This window comes from Acanthisitta chloris, unplaced genomic scaffold (genome assembly GCF_000695815.1).
Source record: "Acanthisitta chloris isolate BGI_N310 unplaced genomic scaffold, ASM69581v1 scaffold7644, whole genome shotgun sequence".
Lineage (NCBI taxonomy): Eukaryota > Metazoa > Chordata > Aves > Passeriformes > Acanthisittidae > Acanthisitta > Acanthisitta chloris.
Genome location: NW_008667634.1, coordinates 2,822 through 17,601, shown reverse-complemented (window position 1 = coordinate 17,601; position 14,780 = coordinate 2,822). Strand labels below are relative to the sequence as shown.

At 41.8% G+C, this 14,780-nt stretch overlaps 1 protein-coding gene across 1 annotated transcript; it reads left to right on the top strand.

Moving 5' to 3' along the window:
• Positions 1-3,682: 3,682 nt before the first annotated feature.
• ABCE1 (ATP-binding cassette, sub-family E (OABP), member 1) lies at positions 3,683-14,578 on the top strand. Its single transcript, XM_009072573.1, has 17 exons — positions 3,683-3,844; positions 4,149-4,234; positions 4,496-4,593; positions 5,552-5,669; positions 6,490-6,627; positions 6,764-6,833; positions 8,381-8,477; positions 9,438-9,527; positions 10,116-10,237; positions 11,079-11,300; positions 11,738-11,797; positions 11,882-11,940; positions 12,107-12,217; positions 12,311-12,453; positions 12,552-12,674; positions 13,701-13,812; positions 14,023-14,578. Exons 1-17 carry the CDS (start codon positions 3,742-3,744, stop codon positions 14,068-14,070), a joined length of 1,800 nt encoding a protein of 599 aa, XP_009070821.1. The 5' UTR covers positions 3,683-3,741; the 3' UTR covers positions 14,071-14,578.
• Positions 14,579-14,780: the final 202 nt, after the last annotated feature.

Here is a 14,780-nt window from a genome sequence, read left to right as displayed (position 1 = left end):
AGGGAAGGGAAGGGAAGGGAACGCTGGCGTGGGAAGCGATGCGATTGTCGGCATTTTGCTCCCGTGGCAATAGGGATGTTCGTCCCCTGCGGGTGGGAGGGCTGTGTCCTGCCGTGCCCTGGCAGACGCTGATCCCCACGTGCCTCACCCGAGGCTCCTCAGCTGGTGTGGCAGGGTGTCGGGGCGAGGTTGTCTTCTCCAAGGTGTGTGTGGGAACACAGGGAGAGCTCGGCAGGGATGTTCTCCAGCACCGTGGTGGTGCTTCCCCTCTGGATTCCACTCTGACATTTCTCTTTACTTACTGTCACCTTCTGCCACAGTTCTCACATTCTCATATAAGTTTTCACGTCCTAATTCAACTTTCTCTGCTGTGGTTTCCTGAACTCCAACCCTGAACGACTGGTCCTTGAATATTCCTATAGTCTTCATGTGGCACTCTGCTAATTTATGGGTTTGCTGTCAGGGAGTTCACTTGATGCTGAAAGGAAATGTTAAGGATCCAGGAATAATTAGCACTGCTCAGCACCGGCTGAACACACCCACTCGTTGTGCAGTGTCAGGGCATTTGACCATATGCTTTTCATGTTAACATTTTATTTTCATATTAATGTGCTGTCTTATGACTAACATAATGATTTACTACACCAGTGAGATCTGGGGCATGTCTGGACTCCTTTTGCATTGTCTCAGTCTCAAACAAACGTCAAAACCTTAAACATAGACTAGCTCTTTACCCTTGGTAGATTTTGTTCGTAGTTGTAGCATTTGCTGTTGTTTCTGCCTTGACACTTCAGAATGTAGTGATCTCCCATATGCAGTTTGAAAATCTGGTTTGTCCTTCATTTAAATGTTCTTTGGTTATTCCAGTTCTTAACTTTCCACGTGGTTCATTAGCAGTGGAGTTGAGAGGTAATTGCTGAGGTTAGTTATTCCAAAGGAGGCTGGAAATGCTGCTCATTGTCACTACTTCCCACAGCATTTATCTCTTCTTCCCACAGCATTTCTCTCTGAGGTCTGATGCAATTTTCTGAAGTGTTCACCGTTTTTGTGCAGAGGAACCAAATCATGGCACAATTCTGAGCACAGACTTGGCCTTCACATCCCTTCATGGAATGGTCTCTGGTTCTGTTTCAGCCTTCATTTACTTGTCTCTGTCTGAGTCTGAATAATTCAATGTAATTACAAATCCTTCTCAGTGTAATTGCCTTGACTTAGTAAATTCTAGTCTAACTCTAATGCCAGTGAAAGAAATGTTATTTATGCAAGTATGAGGACAGGCTGAGGGAGTTGGGGCTGTTGAGCCTGGAGAAGAGAAGGTTGTGTGGAGACCTCAGAGCAACTTCCAGGGGCAATGGGCGCAAATTGAAAGAGGGAAAATTTAGGTTAGATATTAGGAAAAATATTTTTGCTGTTCTGGTGCATAGGTTGCCTAGGGAGGCTGTGGCTGCCCCAACCCTGGCAGTGTTCACACCCAGGTTAGGTGAAGCCTTGAGTAACCTGCTCTGGTGGGAGGTGTCCCTGCCCACGGCAGGGGGTTAAGACTAGATGATCTCTAAGGTCCATTCCAACCCTAAAATTCTATGATTCCATAAGTATGTTGCACTTGTTCTGCAGACTGTACATGTCTGTTGTGACAGGTAGCGAGGCCTGCATATGTGCTGCCTTTTGGTCTTTCATTCCTCCTGGTGTGTCAGTGTGCAGCAGCTGTCACACAGCACAAGAATGCTAGCTTAGAATGCTTGTGATAAAATGTTTTGTGTCTTATTTTTAGGCATGTTTAACTTGTTTTGTATTAAATCCCGTAATTGGACTTACTGAACAGCTTTTGGTTTCAGCAAATGAGACTGTCATGGTTTTTAGAACCTTTTCCATTTTCTTGTGCTAGCAGTTTTACTCATTCTCTCCTTCTTTCACCTGTGTTGTCAGTCCATCATTCTGGGTAGGTTTTCTCTTGTCACTCCCTCATCATTCACTAACCCAAAATAATCCTTTATTCTAGCAGTTAGTGACAAATTCATATTTTCATGCTTTGTTTTCTGCTCTGTTCTTCCTGATTTGTAAAGGAGAAATACAGTCATGAACTTAAATGCTTCTGAGTACCAGTTTCTCCTGCCCTTAAACTGCTGACTGTACTGCACAGTTCCTGGTGTGCTGTGCTGCAGCATATGCTGTTGTGTGTGTTGCTGACCTGTGTTCAGTGTCTTGAGAGCTCTGCTGTCTGTGGAACCAGACCCTCCTATTTGACAGGTTCACTTAAATGCCACCCAACTAATTGCATGTAAATATGTACCTCGAGTTCAGTCTGGTTTGGGACAGTTTATTTTGATTCTCAGTAAAAATTATTTTTCCTAGTGGATAATTGTCATCAAAGACATCAGCACAGGCCTGGAAATACTGCACAAGTGATACAAGTCACAAAATTGTTTTTCTGAGAATGGCTTAGCATCACTGGAGAGTTTGGGATAAACTGACACTTCTGTCTGTAGGTGGGAGCAGGGAGGCAGCAGTGTATGTCTCCATGCTGCTTCATTAGTTCTATTCCCCTATCACCAAGTAATTTCATAAATACTTGGTCTGTATACTTAATTCTGTGGCCCCTTCAGAAGAATTCACCACAGATGGTCATTTTTCCCATAGAGGTAAGGGAAAAAAAACCCAAACTTAAGCTGGTTTGATCCTTACCAGCCACAGTCTGATTCAGCAGTGGGTGTATACCTGAGTCTGATTATCCCCCCAGGACTGGGTGGAAAGCTTGCTAAGGAAGGTGTCAAAACCTGAGTGTTTCAAGCCAGATGTGCCTTGGTGTCCCATTGCTCTGCTTTGGAGCTTTAACACCAGCTGGAAGGGTGGGTAGAGAGGAGAGGTTGGGCTGCTATCAGCAGTGCTCAGGCAGTGCCCTGGAGGGCTGGGGACTGGGGAGGGCAGACAAGCTCCTCAGTGGGGCAGTGTTGTCCCCTGGAGCTTTGCTCTGGTAACCCGCAGCACTAGTGTGTGCTGGCTGGAGCTGAGGGGAGTCCTGCCCGGAGGACACACTGTGTTCTGTCTGCCCAGGCCTTGCTGGAGAAAGGGCTGATGCAGATCAGGCTCTTCCCTTGGGAAACCAGAGGGTGAGGTTGCCCAGGGAAGTAGGAGATGCTCCAACCCTGGCAGTGTTCACAGCCAGGTTGGATGAGCCTTGATCAACCTGCTCTGGTGAGAGGTGTCCCTGCCCAGGGCAGGGGGTTGGGACTAGATGGTCTGTAAGGTCCATTCCAACCCCTAAATTCTATGATTCTATGATGTAAATTTTACAGTATTTTAATCCCTTAATACAGCATATTGGCATCCAGTTTCTAAATGTATATTGTAGTCATATTCTTGGACTTGAACAGACACTGTAGTGTGAAGAAGGGTATTTCACACCAGGCAGCTTGTGAAACTGAAATTTGCAGCAGTGTAGATTTTTTGTTCTCACTACAACATGCTTTTCTTGGAAACAAATACATTTTCAGGCACAATCACATTTTTGGTTTTGGTGAAATAGTAATAGGATGGAAAGCTGATGTTATTTGTGCAGTTATTTACATATCAGTACTGTTCTTCATCTCTGATCTCTGCTGGTAATAACTTCAGCTATGTATGTTCTCTGTGCTGTCAGTAACATGTTCTTTTTTGTTTTCTTTTTCTTTTTCGTTAGGATCTGGAAGACTCCCCAACTCCTCCTCCTACCTGGTGTATGTGTTCAGCCCTGTATTGTGCATTATGGCAGACAAACTAACAAGAATTGCTATAGTCAACCATGACAAGTGTAAGCCAAAGAAATGTCGCCAAGAATGCAAGAAGAGTTGTCCTGTGGTTCGAATGGGTAAGACAGATCATTTTACAAAGGATTTAAGCAGTTGGAGAAGTTTTAAATGAAGTTCTCCTGGAAGGAACAAATTGCTAGTTTTTTGCATGTCATTCAAGCCTTCGTTTCCTAAAGCCTTTAGAAACATCACTGAAAACATGAACAATTCCTCACAGTAATGGCACTTTCCAAGCCTTTGGATGATCTGAAGCTTCAGTGAACATTAATCAGTTCCATGTTCCTCTGTGGGATTTAGTAGTACTGAGAAGAATTCTGATTCATCAGAAACTTTAGTGACTTGATCTCCCTTCTTTTTCACCAGGAAAACTTTGCATAGAAGTCACATCACAGAGCAAGATAGCATGGATCTCAGAAACACTCTGTATTGGTTGTGGTATTTGCATCAAGGTAAGAGTGAGGCTGCTTTATTTAATGTAATACATTTTCCTTAGTTTGCTATTATATTTACTGTAGCTTGAAAAAGCAATTTAATTAACTGCTTAATTTGAAAAATGGTGTGTAACCTCTTTTGACAAGTTGCCCATGTAAAGGAAATTTGATAGAAGCTCAATTGAACATGTAAGTGCACAGCTGGGTGCAGAACAGAACAGTCTTTTGTTATTCAAGTGTTTGTGTGCACTAGTAATCTATAATTTATTTCAATTACAGAAATGTCCTTTTGGAGCCTTGTCAATTGTTAACTTACCTAGCAACCTGGAGAAAGAAACAACACATAGATATTGTGCCAATGCCTTCAAACTTCACAGGTATTTTACTTTTCAAATCCCAGAATCAGTTAGGTTGGACCACAGTGGGTCATCTGGTCTGGCCTCCCTACTCAGGCAGGGCCATCCTAGAGCACATGGCTGAGGTTTCTGTCTAGACAGTTCTGGAATATCTCCAGTGAGGGAGAATCCACAACCTCTCTGGGCAGCCTGCTCAGTGACTGCACAGGAAAGAAGTTCTTCCTCATATTCAGGTAGAACTTCCTGTGCATCAGGTTTTGCCCATTACCTCCTGTTCTATTGGTTTCCACAAGTGAGAAGAGTTTGGCTTCATCATCTTGGCACTTCACGTACTTGAATAAATTGATGAGGTCCCTCTCAGTTGTTTCTTCTTGAGACTGAACAGGCCCAACTCCCTCAGCCTTTCCTCATCAGTGAGGTGCTCCAGTCCCTCCAGCATCTCCTGCTCGACCAGGAGCTTCGTGTCCTTGACCTGAGGAGCCCAGAACTAGACACAGTCCTCCAGGTGTGGCCTCATGAGGGCTGAGTAGACAGGCAGGATCACCTCCCTTGACCTGCTGGCAATGCTATTCTTAATGCATCAGTCAATGATGCAATGATCAATCAAATCAATGTAAAACAGACCAAAAATTCACGTTTTTGATAGTCTAAACACAGTGCACATCAGGGTGTTCTTGGTTCTTACCTCAGTAGTTTCCTTTTTGAATGGCAATTATCTGCTTTTTTAATTAAAAAGTATTATAATGAAATAAAATGTTAATGCTGATTTTACAGAGCCACTGTTTAAAGACTAAACTGCCCTTAAAGCTTTCTTATAATCTTCTGTTTTCAAGGAATATTGGTTTGAGTTACATATTGGCAGCTTAACAAAGGCTGAAACAACAAAAAGTCTGAAAACAGGTTGTAACGTTGTCTTGACCACCACATGTTGGTGTCTGATGGCATTGATATAATCCAGAGTTTTCCATGTTGTGTACAGGTTGCCTATCCCTCGTCCGGGTGAAGTACTGGGATTGGTTGGAACCAATGGTATTGGAAAATCAACTGCCTTGAAAATTTTAGCAGGAAAACAGAAGCCAAATCTTGGAAAATATGATGTATGTATCAGCAGTGAAGTTAAGAGTTGGCATTCTAGATAGTTGGGTGTCTGGTTTTGGCTGAATTTTTGTATCTGTGAGCACAGTAGACTTTGTGTTTTTTTTCCCTACTAACAGTCAGTGACAGGAGCAGGAACAGGAGGGTGTTGGTAGCAAAGGCTTTTTTTGCAAGTTCTGTATAGAGAGAAAGACTCTCTCAAGAAAGCTAAGGAAACTAACTAATTGCAACTTACATAAGATAAATCTCAGAGGTAATTTTCTGCCTTGAAGTCACACTTAAGGGTTTGGGGTGTTTTTTCATACCAGCCCTTAAAAATGTCAACTTTTGGTCCCTGCACAATTCACCTCTTCCCCATCAGAGATTTCAGCAGCTCAAGTTTTTGAGTTTCTGCTAAGTTCAGTTTTGGTTTTATCTGAACAGTTCTAGTGTCTGAGAGCACTTACTGTGTATCCTTGGGATTCCTTAGGCTTTTTTATCTTTGATTCTTTTGAAGAGTATCTCTACAAAATGTCATCATCTTACACTGTTACCATAAGTAGTTTTTGAAGATATTTTCCACTGTACACATTAATACTGAGCTCTGGAAAATCCTTAGTTTCTTTATGTTGCTTCTTACTTAGAAATAGTATTTTTTGAGAAACAGGCACATAACTTGTTATCTGCTGCTCTTCCTGGGAGGTCATAATCCATTTTCCTGTGTATTTAGGTTACTGCACAAGCACAGTTTATTTGCCATACTGATTGGATTTTTGAAATCAGATTTCTTTTACTATGTGTTTTAAATGGTAGAAGTAAACCTAAGCTTTAATTTTGGCACAGGATCCACCTGACTGGCAAGAAATTTTGACCTACTTCCGAGGATCTGAGTTACAAAATTACTTTACCAAGATCCTGGAAGATGACCTCAAAGCTATCATCAAACCTCAGTACGTGGACCAGATCCCTAAAGCTGCCAAGGTGAGAAATTTTCTGACTTAATAAGGGTGGGAGCTGCTTCTGCAGTACTTCTCTTGTGTTTAAAGGTTTTATTTAGCAGTATTGTCTGAAATTTTTAATGTTGGAGGTTTTTTTCTTTGTGTTACTTATCATGCAGGGAACAGTGGGATCAATTCTGGATAGGAAGGATGAAACTAAGACACAAACTGTTGTCTGTCAGCAGCTTGGTAAGTAATTTTGTGAAGTCAAATTTCAAAGCATTTGAGAAGTATTTACTGAAAAAATCAAGTTCTTTTAACGTGATAGAAGATGTAAATTATACCAGTTCAAAACAAGAGAAGAAAGTAAAGGAGTTTTAGTGTAAAGCCCAAGGTGTGCTGTAAGCATTTCTGAACCCACACAAATAATACCTTCTAGTGGCAAATACAAACTAATTGATACATGTTAGTTAAGAGAATCTAATGCAGTTTCTGTTTCATGGTAGAAAGTGCTTGGTAGAAAGTTCTCTACTGTGTGCAGGTTGAACATAAGAAGGAGATGGAACTGTTGGAGCAAGTCCAGAAGAGGCCACAAAGCTGCTAAGAGAATTGGAACATCTTCCCTATGAGGACAGGCTGAGGGAGTTGGGGCTGTTGAGCCTGGAGAAGAGAAGGTTGTGTGGAGACCTCAGAGCACCTTCCAGAATCTAAAGGGGCTCCAGGGAAGCTGCAGAGGGAATCTTCATTAGGAGCTGCAGTGACAGGACAATGGGTACAGATTGAAGGAGGGGAAATGTATGTTGGATATCAGGAAGAAGTTTTTCCTGTGAGGGTGGTGAGACACTGGCCCAGGTTGCCCAGGGAGGCTGTGGCTGCCCCAACCCTGGCAGTGTTCACAGCCAGGTTGGATGAGCCTTGAGCAACCTGCTCTGGTGGGAGGTGTCCCTGCCCAGGGCAGGGGATTGGGACTAGATGATCTCTAAGGTCCATTCCAACCCCTAAAATTCTATGATTTTTTTTCAGTCTGGAAAAATTCCACTTACCATCTGCCACTCATTGCTTACAGCTGTGGCAGAATCTTAGCATCCTCTCTTGGGAGAACCACTGCACACAGGAAATGTTACCCTGAGACTCCCTCTCCACCCACAGCCCATCTCTGACTGATTGTAAGGGGAGCAGCACTGACTTTGAGAGTGATAGTTAACAGGCAGAATATCTGCGTAGTCCAGCCCTGGTCCTTTGGTGTGGGTGCTTTGAGTTTAGTCTTTATGAAGTTTAGGTGTTGCTACCTTAACAAGATGATTGTTTTGGTGGATCTGGGTGGTACAGGAGGGGCTGCATCCTGCCACTCAGTGTGGGCTTAGAGTCCCACTGAATTCATTAGTGAAACAACATAGCCCTGAAATCTGCTGGTCATTAAAGTGACTAGAAGATACTGGTTTCACCCATCTGCTGGAATTTTGAGGGACTTGATTTTCTTGAAAATCAGAACTCTTCAAGAAACACTTTTAAAACTGGAATAGTTTCTTTTTAGGGCCAGAAATCTTTACCAAATACCTGGTGGGCAAAGAACTAGGAATGTGATCCTTCTGCATGCTAAGGAGCAGCCACAACTTCTGTGACTTACTCTTAGCATTATGACACTGATACTAAATGAACTGAATGCTCATCCTACTTCTGTTTTTTCCCCTCTGTGTAGGATCTCTGCTGTGTTTATACATGTTTGTGTAGGTAATGAAAATATGGATTGTTGTGTTGGTTATATAACATACCTAAAATTAACCACTTATTTGCAGACTTAACCCACCTGAAAGAAAGAAATGTTGAGGACCTTTCAGGAGGAGAACTTCAGAGATTTGCTTGTGCAGTTGTTTGCATTCAGAAGGCTGATATGTATGTTTGATTTACTTCTGTTACACATTGGTCTAATGATCTGTCTCAGAATGTGGTCCTCTCATTTTCATCATTGTCAGAAATAATACTTTCGTTTGAGAGAGTGAAAAATATTTAATAATACTAATTTCGTAAGGGGGTTTTAACAAAATGCTTTTGCCAACTCATTGGCCAAGATCCAGAGTTACTCTGTATCGTTTCTGGGGTTTTGTGTACTTTAATTCAGCTGACTGGAAATAGCCGATTTCAGAAGGCAGTGCTAAATTTCAGCATCGTAACCTCTCCCTAATCCCCCCTGAATGTATCCTCTTTGACAGCAAACCTCACTTCGCCTCTCTGAGTAAGAAAGGTATAGATGCTTCCCCACCTCTGGGAACTTGTGTCCTCTTCTCCTGTCTTGCAACCAGGAAATTACTGTCTAGTCTGTGCTGTTTCCTGAGTCCTTGGGACCAAGAAAGCAAGATCAGAAGAGTTACAGGGTTTTGGTTTGGTTTTTTTCCCCTTGGTGAAGTTTTTGGTTTGGTTTTTTTGGGTTGTTACCTTTTGCTTGGCTGTGGGTTTTTTGGTTCCTGTAGGTTTCAAGTGGGTCTTCTTGTTTGGTTTGGGTTTTTTTCCTTCTTGCAGTCTCCTAAAGTATGTCTGCACTTCTCAGTTGGTGTTAAATTTGAGATGACTCAGAATGAGTGCATGGGACTCCTAACTGCTGATTTCTTGTAACTTTCGATAACTGGCAGAGCTTTTGGCAAAGTAACACTTAACTGGGATTGTTTAACAATTTCACGTGACCGTTCAGAGATTCAAGGCAGGTGTACATAATTCTCATTTTCTGCCTCCTTTTCTCAGTATAAATAATGGTAAATGTTTATTTCCATGTATTTGATGGTTGAAATGTCAGTGTTATGTTTGAAGATGTAGAAAAGTTGGCATTCACTAAGATTTCTTCCTTTCTTTTGGGACTAGCTTCATGTTTGATGAGCCTTCTAGCTACCTGGATGTCAAGCAGCGCCTGAAGGCTGCCATCACCATCCGGTCCCTGATCAACCCTGACAGGTATGTTCTGCCAGACTGGAACAATCCATGACTGTTTCCAGAGGGAGGAAACAGCCAATCCATCTCCCTAAAAGTGCTGACTTACCAGGATGATACACTAACAGCTGTTCCAAGTATTCCGAGTCAGTAATAGTCTATTCCTTTGCATTTTGGAAACTTATTTCCTAGAGTTTCTTGTTAAAACTTTATCCTAGAGTTCTGAAATTCTATTTCAGCATTTTTGTAACAAGGAGGGGAAAATACAGGTGGTTACTTTTCACCTGAATCTTGCTATTTCATCCCCTTCCCCCAAAGATTTTTATTTCATTGAAATATGCTAAGTATTTTTCACTCAATATCAATATCAAATCACTACCAAAGTCAATCAATATCCTTCCACTTACTGCCCAAAAAGAAGCTGCCAGTTCACAGTCAAGATGTGCTTTCAGCTTCTCACTCAGTGTCTGGTGATTGGACATTGGACTGTCCTTACTTAGGGGAGAGCTAAGAAACTATATTAAATAAACCCCATGTTGATAGTTTTTGTTTATGCAAGAAAGAAAGGGTTTTGCAGTGAAGTAAAAAAGCATCTCTGGCTCTGTTTTTCAGGTACATTATTGTCGTTGAGCATGATCTAAGTGTGTTAGATTATCTCTCTGACTTCATCTGCTGCCTCTACGGTGTGCCAAGTGCTTACGGTGTTGTTACTATGCCTTTCAGCGTAAGAGAAGGTAATTCTTGTCACATTTCTCTTTTTAAACATACCTAAAAATGATACCAAATGCTACTTGTCTGTTATGTAAACACATCTTCCTTCTTTTAGTTCAGCAGCTGAAAAACTACTGGTTCATTTGCTGCAGAATTTCTGTGTTACATGATCTTAAGTTTATAGCTCTACCCAAATGTCTTAATTATGAAATGCCTTTTCCTCTTGCTATGGACATAGTTTGGATACTTGCAGGTGTTTTGTCAACTGTGGAGTTAGACAAAAGACCCTGTAAATAGTAGAGGAAGGGCAGGAGACATTTTGCACAGTACAGAGGTATGTAGTGCTCAGCTGAGTTGACCACACTTGGAGCACTGAGCCTCAGTAACAACTGTTCTTGGGCTCCAACAGCAGCAGCTCCTTTAAACCCCACACACATCAGTAGGAAGATGCAGTTTGCTGCTGTAGATTGTGTTGTTAAAAGCTGACATTGCCTGAACTTGGTGCTATACAAATTTTAGCAAAACTCTAAGCAGATTAGAACAAAGCTAAACTTGCTGTTTGGACAGGGCAATCTCCTGTGCCAAACCTCTGTGTGACATTGATTCATCTCTCCAAAATGCAAGAAAAAGATGTTGGTGAGAATGTATTTTCCAATCAGCCTTTTTCACTGTGTATTCTGTCATTTAGTAGGATATTTCATACTGCACAGTTTCAAAGAGGAGGTCTAGTTGCTTCTTTTAACATGCCATTTAAAATCCAGCATTCTCTTCACCTGATTGGAATTTACAGCCAGAAATTGAAATTCATCTTGTCTTACTTTATTCTGGACCTTTTTAAATGATCTTTTTTTCCTCCCATCACAGGCATAAACATTTTCCTAGATGGCTATGTTCCAACAGAAAATCTGAGGTTTCGAGATGCATCTCTGGTATTTAAGGTGGCTGAGACAGCTAATGAAGAAGAGGTTAAAAAGATGTGTATGTACAAATATCCAGGAATGAAAAAAAAGATGGGAGAATTTGAACTCTCCATAGTAGCTGGAGAATTCACTGATTCTGAAATCATGGTGATGTTGGGGGAAAACGGTAAGTGCAATTTATGTTGGAAACTGCTGTTTCCAGTCCTAAACATGCTTCTAAAGCTGTTTTTCCCTTTGGCTTCAAAATTCCTGGGTTTGGGTGAGGCTGAACTGCTTGTCTCTTAGTGAAGATCTCACCCCATGAGTGGACACTTGTAACTAGTGAGGACTTGAAGTTACAGAGTGTTAACAATGCCACTGTGTTTGGCTGTTACCCCACCTGAAGAACTGAGCTGGCAGGAGGAGCCTGGTGAGCTTAGCCACAAGTCCTGACCATTGCAGTTCTAGATGTCATTTGAGAAAGCAAATAGCAGCAGGTGCTGCTTGCTGGAAGTGAATACAGCAATTCTCAGAGCAATTTTAAAATGTATGAAGTTTGGGATTAATTGTTAGAGGTCTAAATGACTAAAAAGTGATTAATCTGTAAGTTGCATCTCATTTTAGGAACTGGCAAAACCACATTTATCCGAATGCTGGCAGGAAGACTGACACCTGATGAAGGAGGTAATGTGTGAGCCCTCACTTAAAACCTCATTTGAAGGTATTGGAAAGGCTTTTGTTTATAGGATAAATTTTGTCTTTCTGTAGGTGAGGTCCCAGTTCTGAATGTCAGCTACAAACCACAGAAGATCAGTCCTAAATCTACAGTACGTTCAAGCCTTACTCATTACTGTGTTTGCTACAAAAAGCATGTTTGTAGTACACAGGGTGAATTTTATGCCTGGAACAAACTCTCTCTATTCATTCTTATTTCTGCTTGATTTCCTGTGCTGAGCTGCATAAAACTGAATGGCAACATTCTCCTTTGAACAGGGAAGTGTCCGTCAGCTGCTGCACGAGAAGATCAGAGATGCCTACACACACCCCCAGTTTGTAACTGATGTCATGAAACCTCTTCAGATAGAAAACATCATTGACCAGGAGGTAAGAATCACCTCAAACAACATCCTGACTTGTCACCTTTAACTCTAGGCCTGTGCCTGAGCTAAATATGGCCTTGTTCCCCCATCCCAACAGGTTCAAACCCTGTCTGGGGGTGAGCTGCAGCGAGTGGCACTGGCTCTGTGCCTGGGTAAACCTGCAGATGTGTACCTGATCGATGAGCCCTCGGCCTACCTGGACTCTGAGCAACGTCTGATGGCTGCCAGAGTCATCAAACGGTACAGCAGGGCCTGGGGGGAGGGAATGCAATGTCCAACAGTTTTACAGTGAGCTCACACTAATCTCTCTTCTTTGTCGTTGTTTCTTCCTATTTCAGTTTCATTCTCCATGCTAAAAAAACAGCTTTTGTGGTAGAACACGATTTTATCATGGCCACGTACCTTGCTGATCGTGTGATTGTTTTTGATGGCATTCCTTCCAAGAACACACTTGCAAACAGGTAGGAGGCTTGGTTGGGTTAGTAAGCAAGGTGGTCATCAAAGCCAAGGAGAAACATCTCTGCCTGTGGAAATTTAAGCTGCATTTAAAGTGATCCAAGAGTGTCCTGAGGGTTCTGACTTTTGTTCTGAAGCGTGGAAAAGAAAATGCGATCGACCCTCACTTAGACACAGTTGGGGTATAGTTTGAGAACCTAACCAAGCCCTCAAGAACTAGACCTGCTCCTGCCTTAAACTAGCCTTAAGCAACTGCACAAGGGTTAAATGACAATCAGAGGAGAACAAGTAAGTGGCATTGATAGTCATGAATGACAAAACTGCGTATGAAAATCACCCTCAGATGTTCTGCAGTGTTCTGAGGGTACCTGTATGCAAACCTTGTGAACTGCAAGTCCTGGCAGCAACATGCAATGTACACTTGAGTTTTACTCTTTCAGAGCTGCCCCTTTTGATATGTCACTTCTGTTTCTTTAAGCAATTTCATGTAGATTGCAGAGACTTGCTGCCAGGCAGCGTTGGTAAGGAACCAGGTTTCTAGAACAGTGTGGTTTTCTGGTACTTAACACAAACCAGAAGTATCACAGAATCATAGAATCAATCAGGTTGGAAAAGACCTCCAAGATCATCGAGTCCAACCCTACTGTGGTTACTAGACCATGGCACTAAGTGCCTTTTAAAAATCACAGTCACACAACTGTTCCTCAGCATCAGTGTATGGTTTGATCTTTGTTATAACATTTTGTTTGTGGTGGGGTTTTCCCCTTGAATGTAAATCTGTGCCAGCAATACACAGAGGTAGGTACAAAGTAAAAGGAATGTAAAGGTGGCAGCCCAAAGACTTGGAGTGCCATGCTGAGATCCTGCTGGCAGATGAGAGTAGTATCTGAGACAGGACTTGACTAAAAATGTAGCACACCCTGCTATGTCCCATCCAGCTCATATTTGCATTTCCAGACCGGCCTGAGCTCAGGGTGGAGATCAAAGCTGCTTGTAAACTGCATAGCTGAAATGTTCTTCTCTCTTAACAGTCCACAGACTCTTTTGGCTGGAATGAATAAGTTTTTATCTCAACTTGAAATCACTTTTAGAAGAGACCCCAACAACTACAGACCAAGAATAAACAAACTCAATTCCATCAAGGTAAGAGAAGCACCTGACAGTAATATCCATGACTGCTGAAAATGAAGTCAGATTTTAGACTGACCTGGTACCTTTGCTGTGCTGGAAAACAGCACATGAAAAGAGTGTTGAAAGTAGTAAGGACTTTAGAGAAGTGTCTTGTATTTCAGCTATGTTCAGGTCTGCCAAAAGAGTACTTCAAGTAACAGTGACCTTTTTTCTCTTCCCAAGGATGTGGAACAAAAGAAGAGTGGAAACTACTTCTTCCTGGATGACTAAATACAGAATCTGAGCATCTTTGTAACTGGCATATAGATATGCATATTGGAATCTAAACATTTGTGGATGAGATGGCTCAAATCAGGGTTTAGAACACTTAATCTTTTGGAGCTTAAAATCTCTTGCTGCGTTTAACATCTGAGACCAGTTAGCAGTGATACATCCTAGGTCCAAGTAAAACTGCCACTTTCTATATTTTGGTGACACAGCCCTATTTTCAGTGTAATAATTTCAAACTAGACCACCTTGAAGTTGTGCAATTCAGTCTCCTGATTTTTCAGAACTTAAGGGAGGTTTTCAATCCAATATATCCTACTCATGTACCAAGTACTGACTCAACTTCCTCATTTTAAAAAAAATCTTTGAAGCTGTTTTCTGTATGAGAGAAACTCCTGCCAAGAATATCAAGCCACAGGAGCAGCTCCTCTTTTAAAAAGGCTGAATCTCTCTGGATGAGGGTTTCATAAATAAATATCCACCTAACTTACAACTCTTCTGTGACACTGCAGAATTTCTTGCATTACTAATTCAGAAGTGTTTATTTATGTGACGTTGTCACACTCCTTTTCTCACACTATAGCACACCCAAAAGCTGCAGCACAAAAAACATAACTAAAGGTAGCTCCATCTTTTTTTTAGTCATCTGTTGCTGTGCATCTTCTCAGACCTAATTCCAGGAAAATAATCTGTTAAACATCTTAAAGAAATGT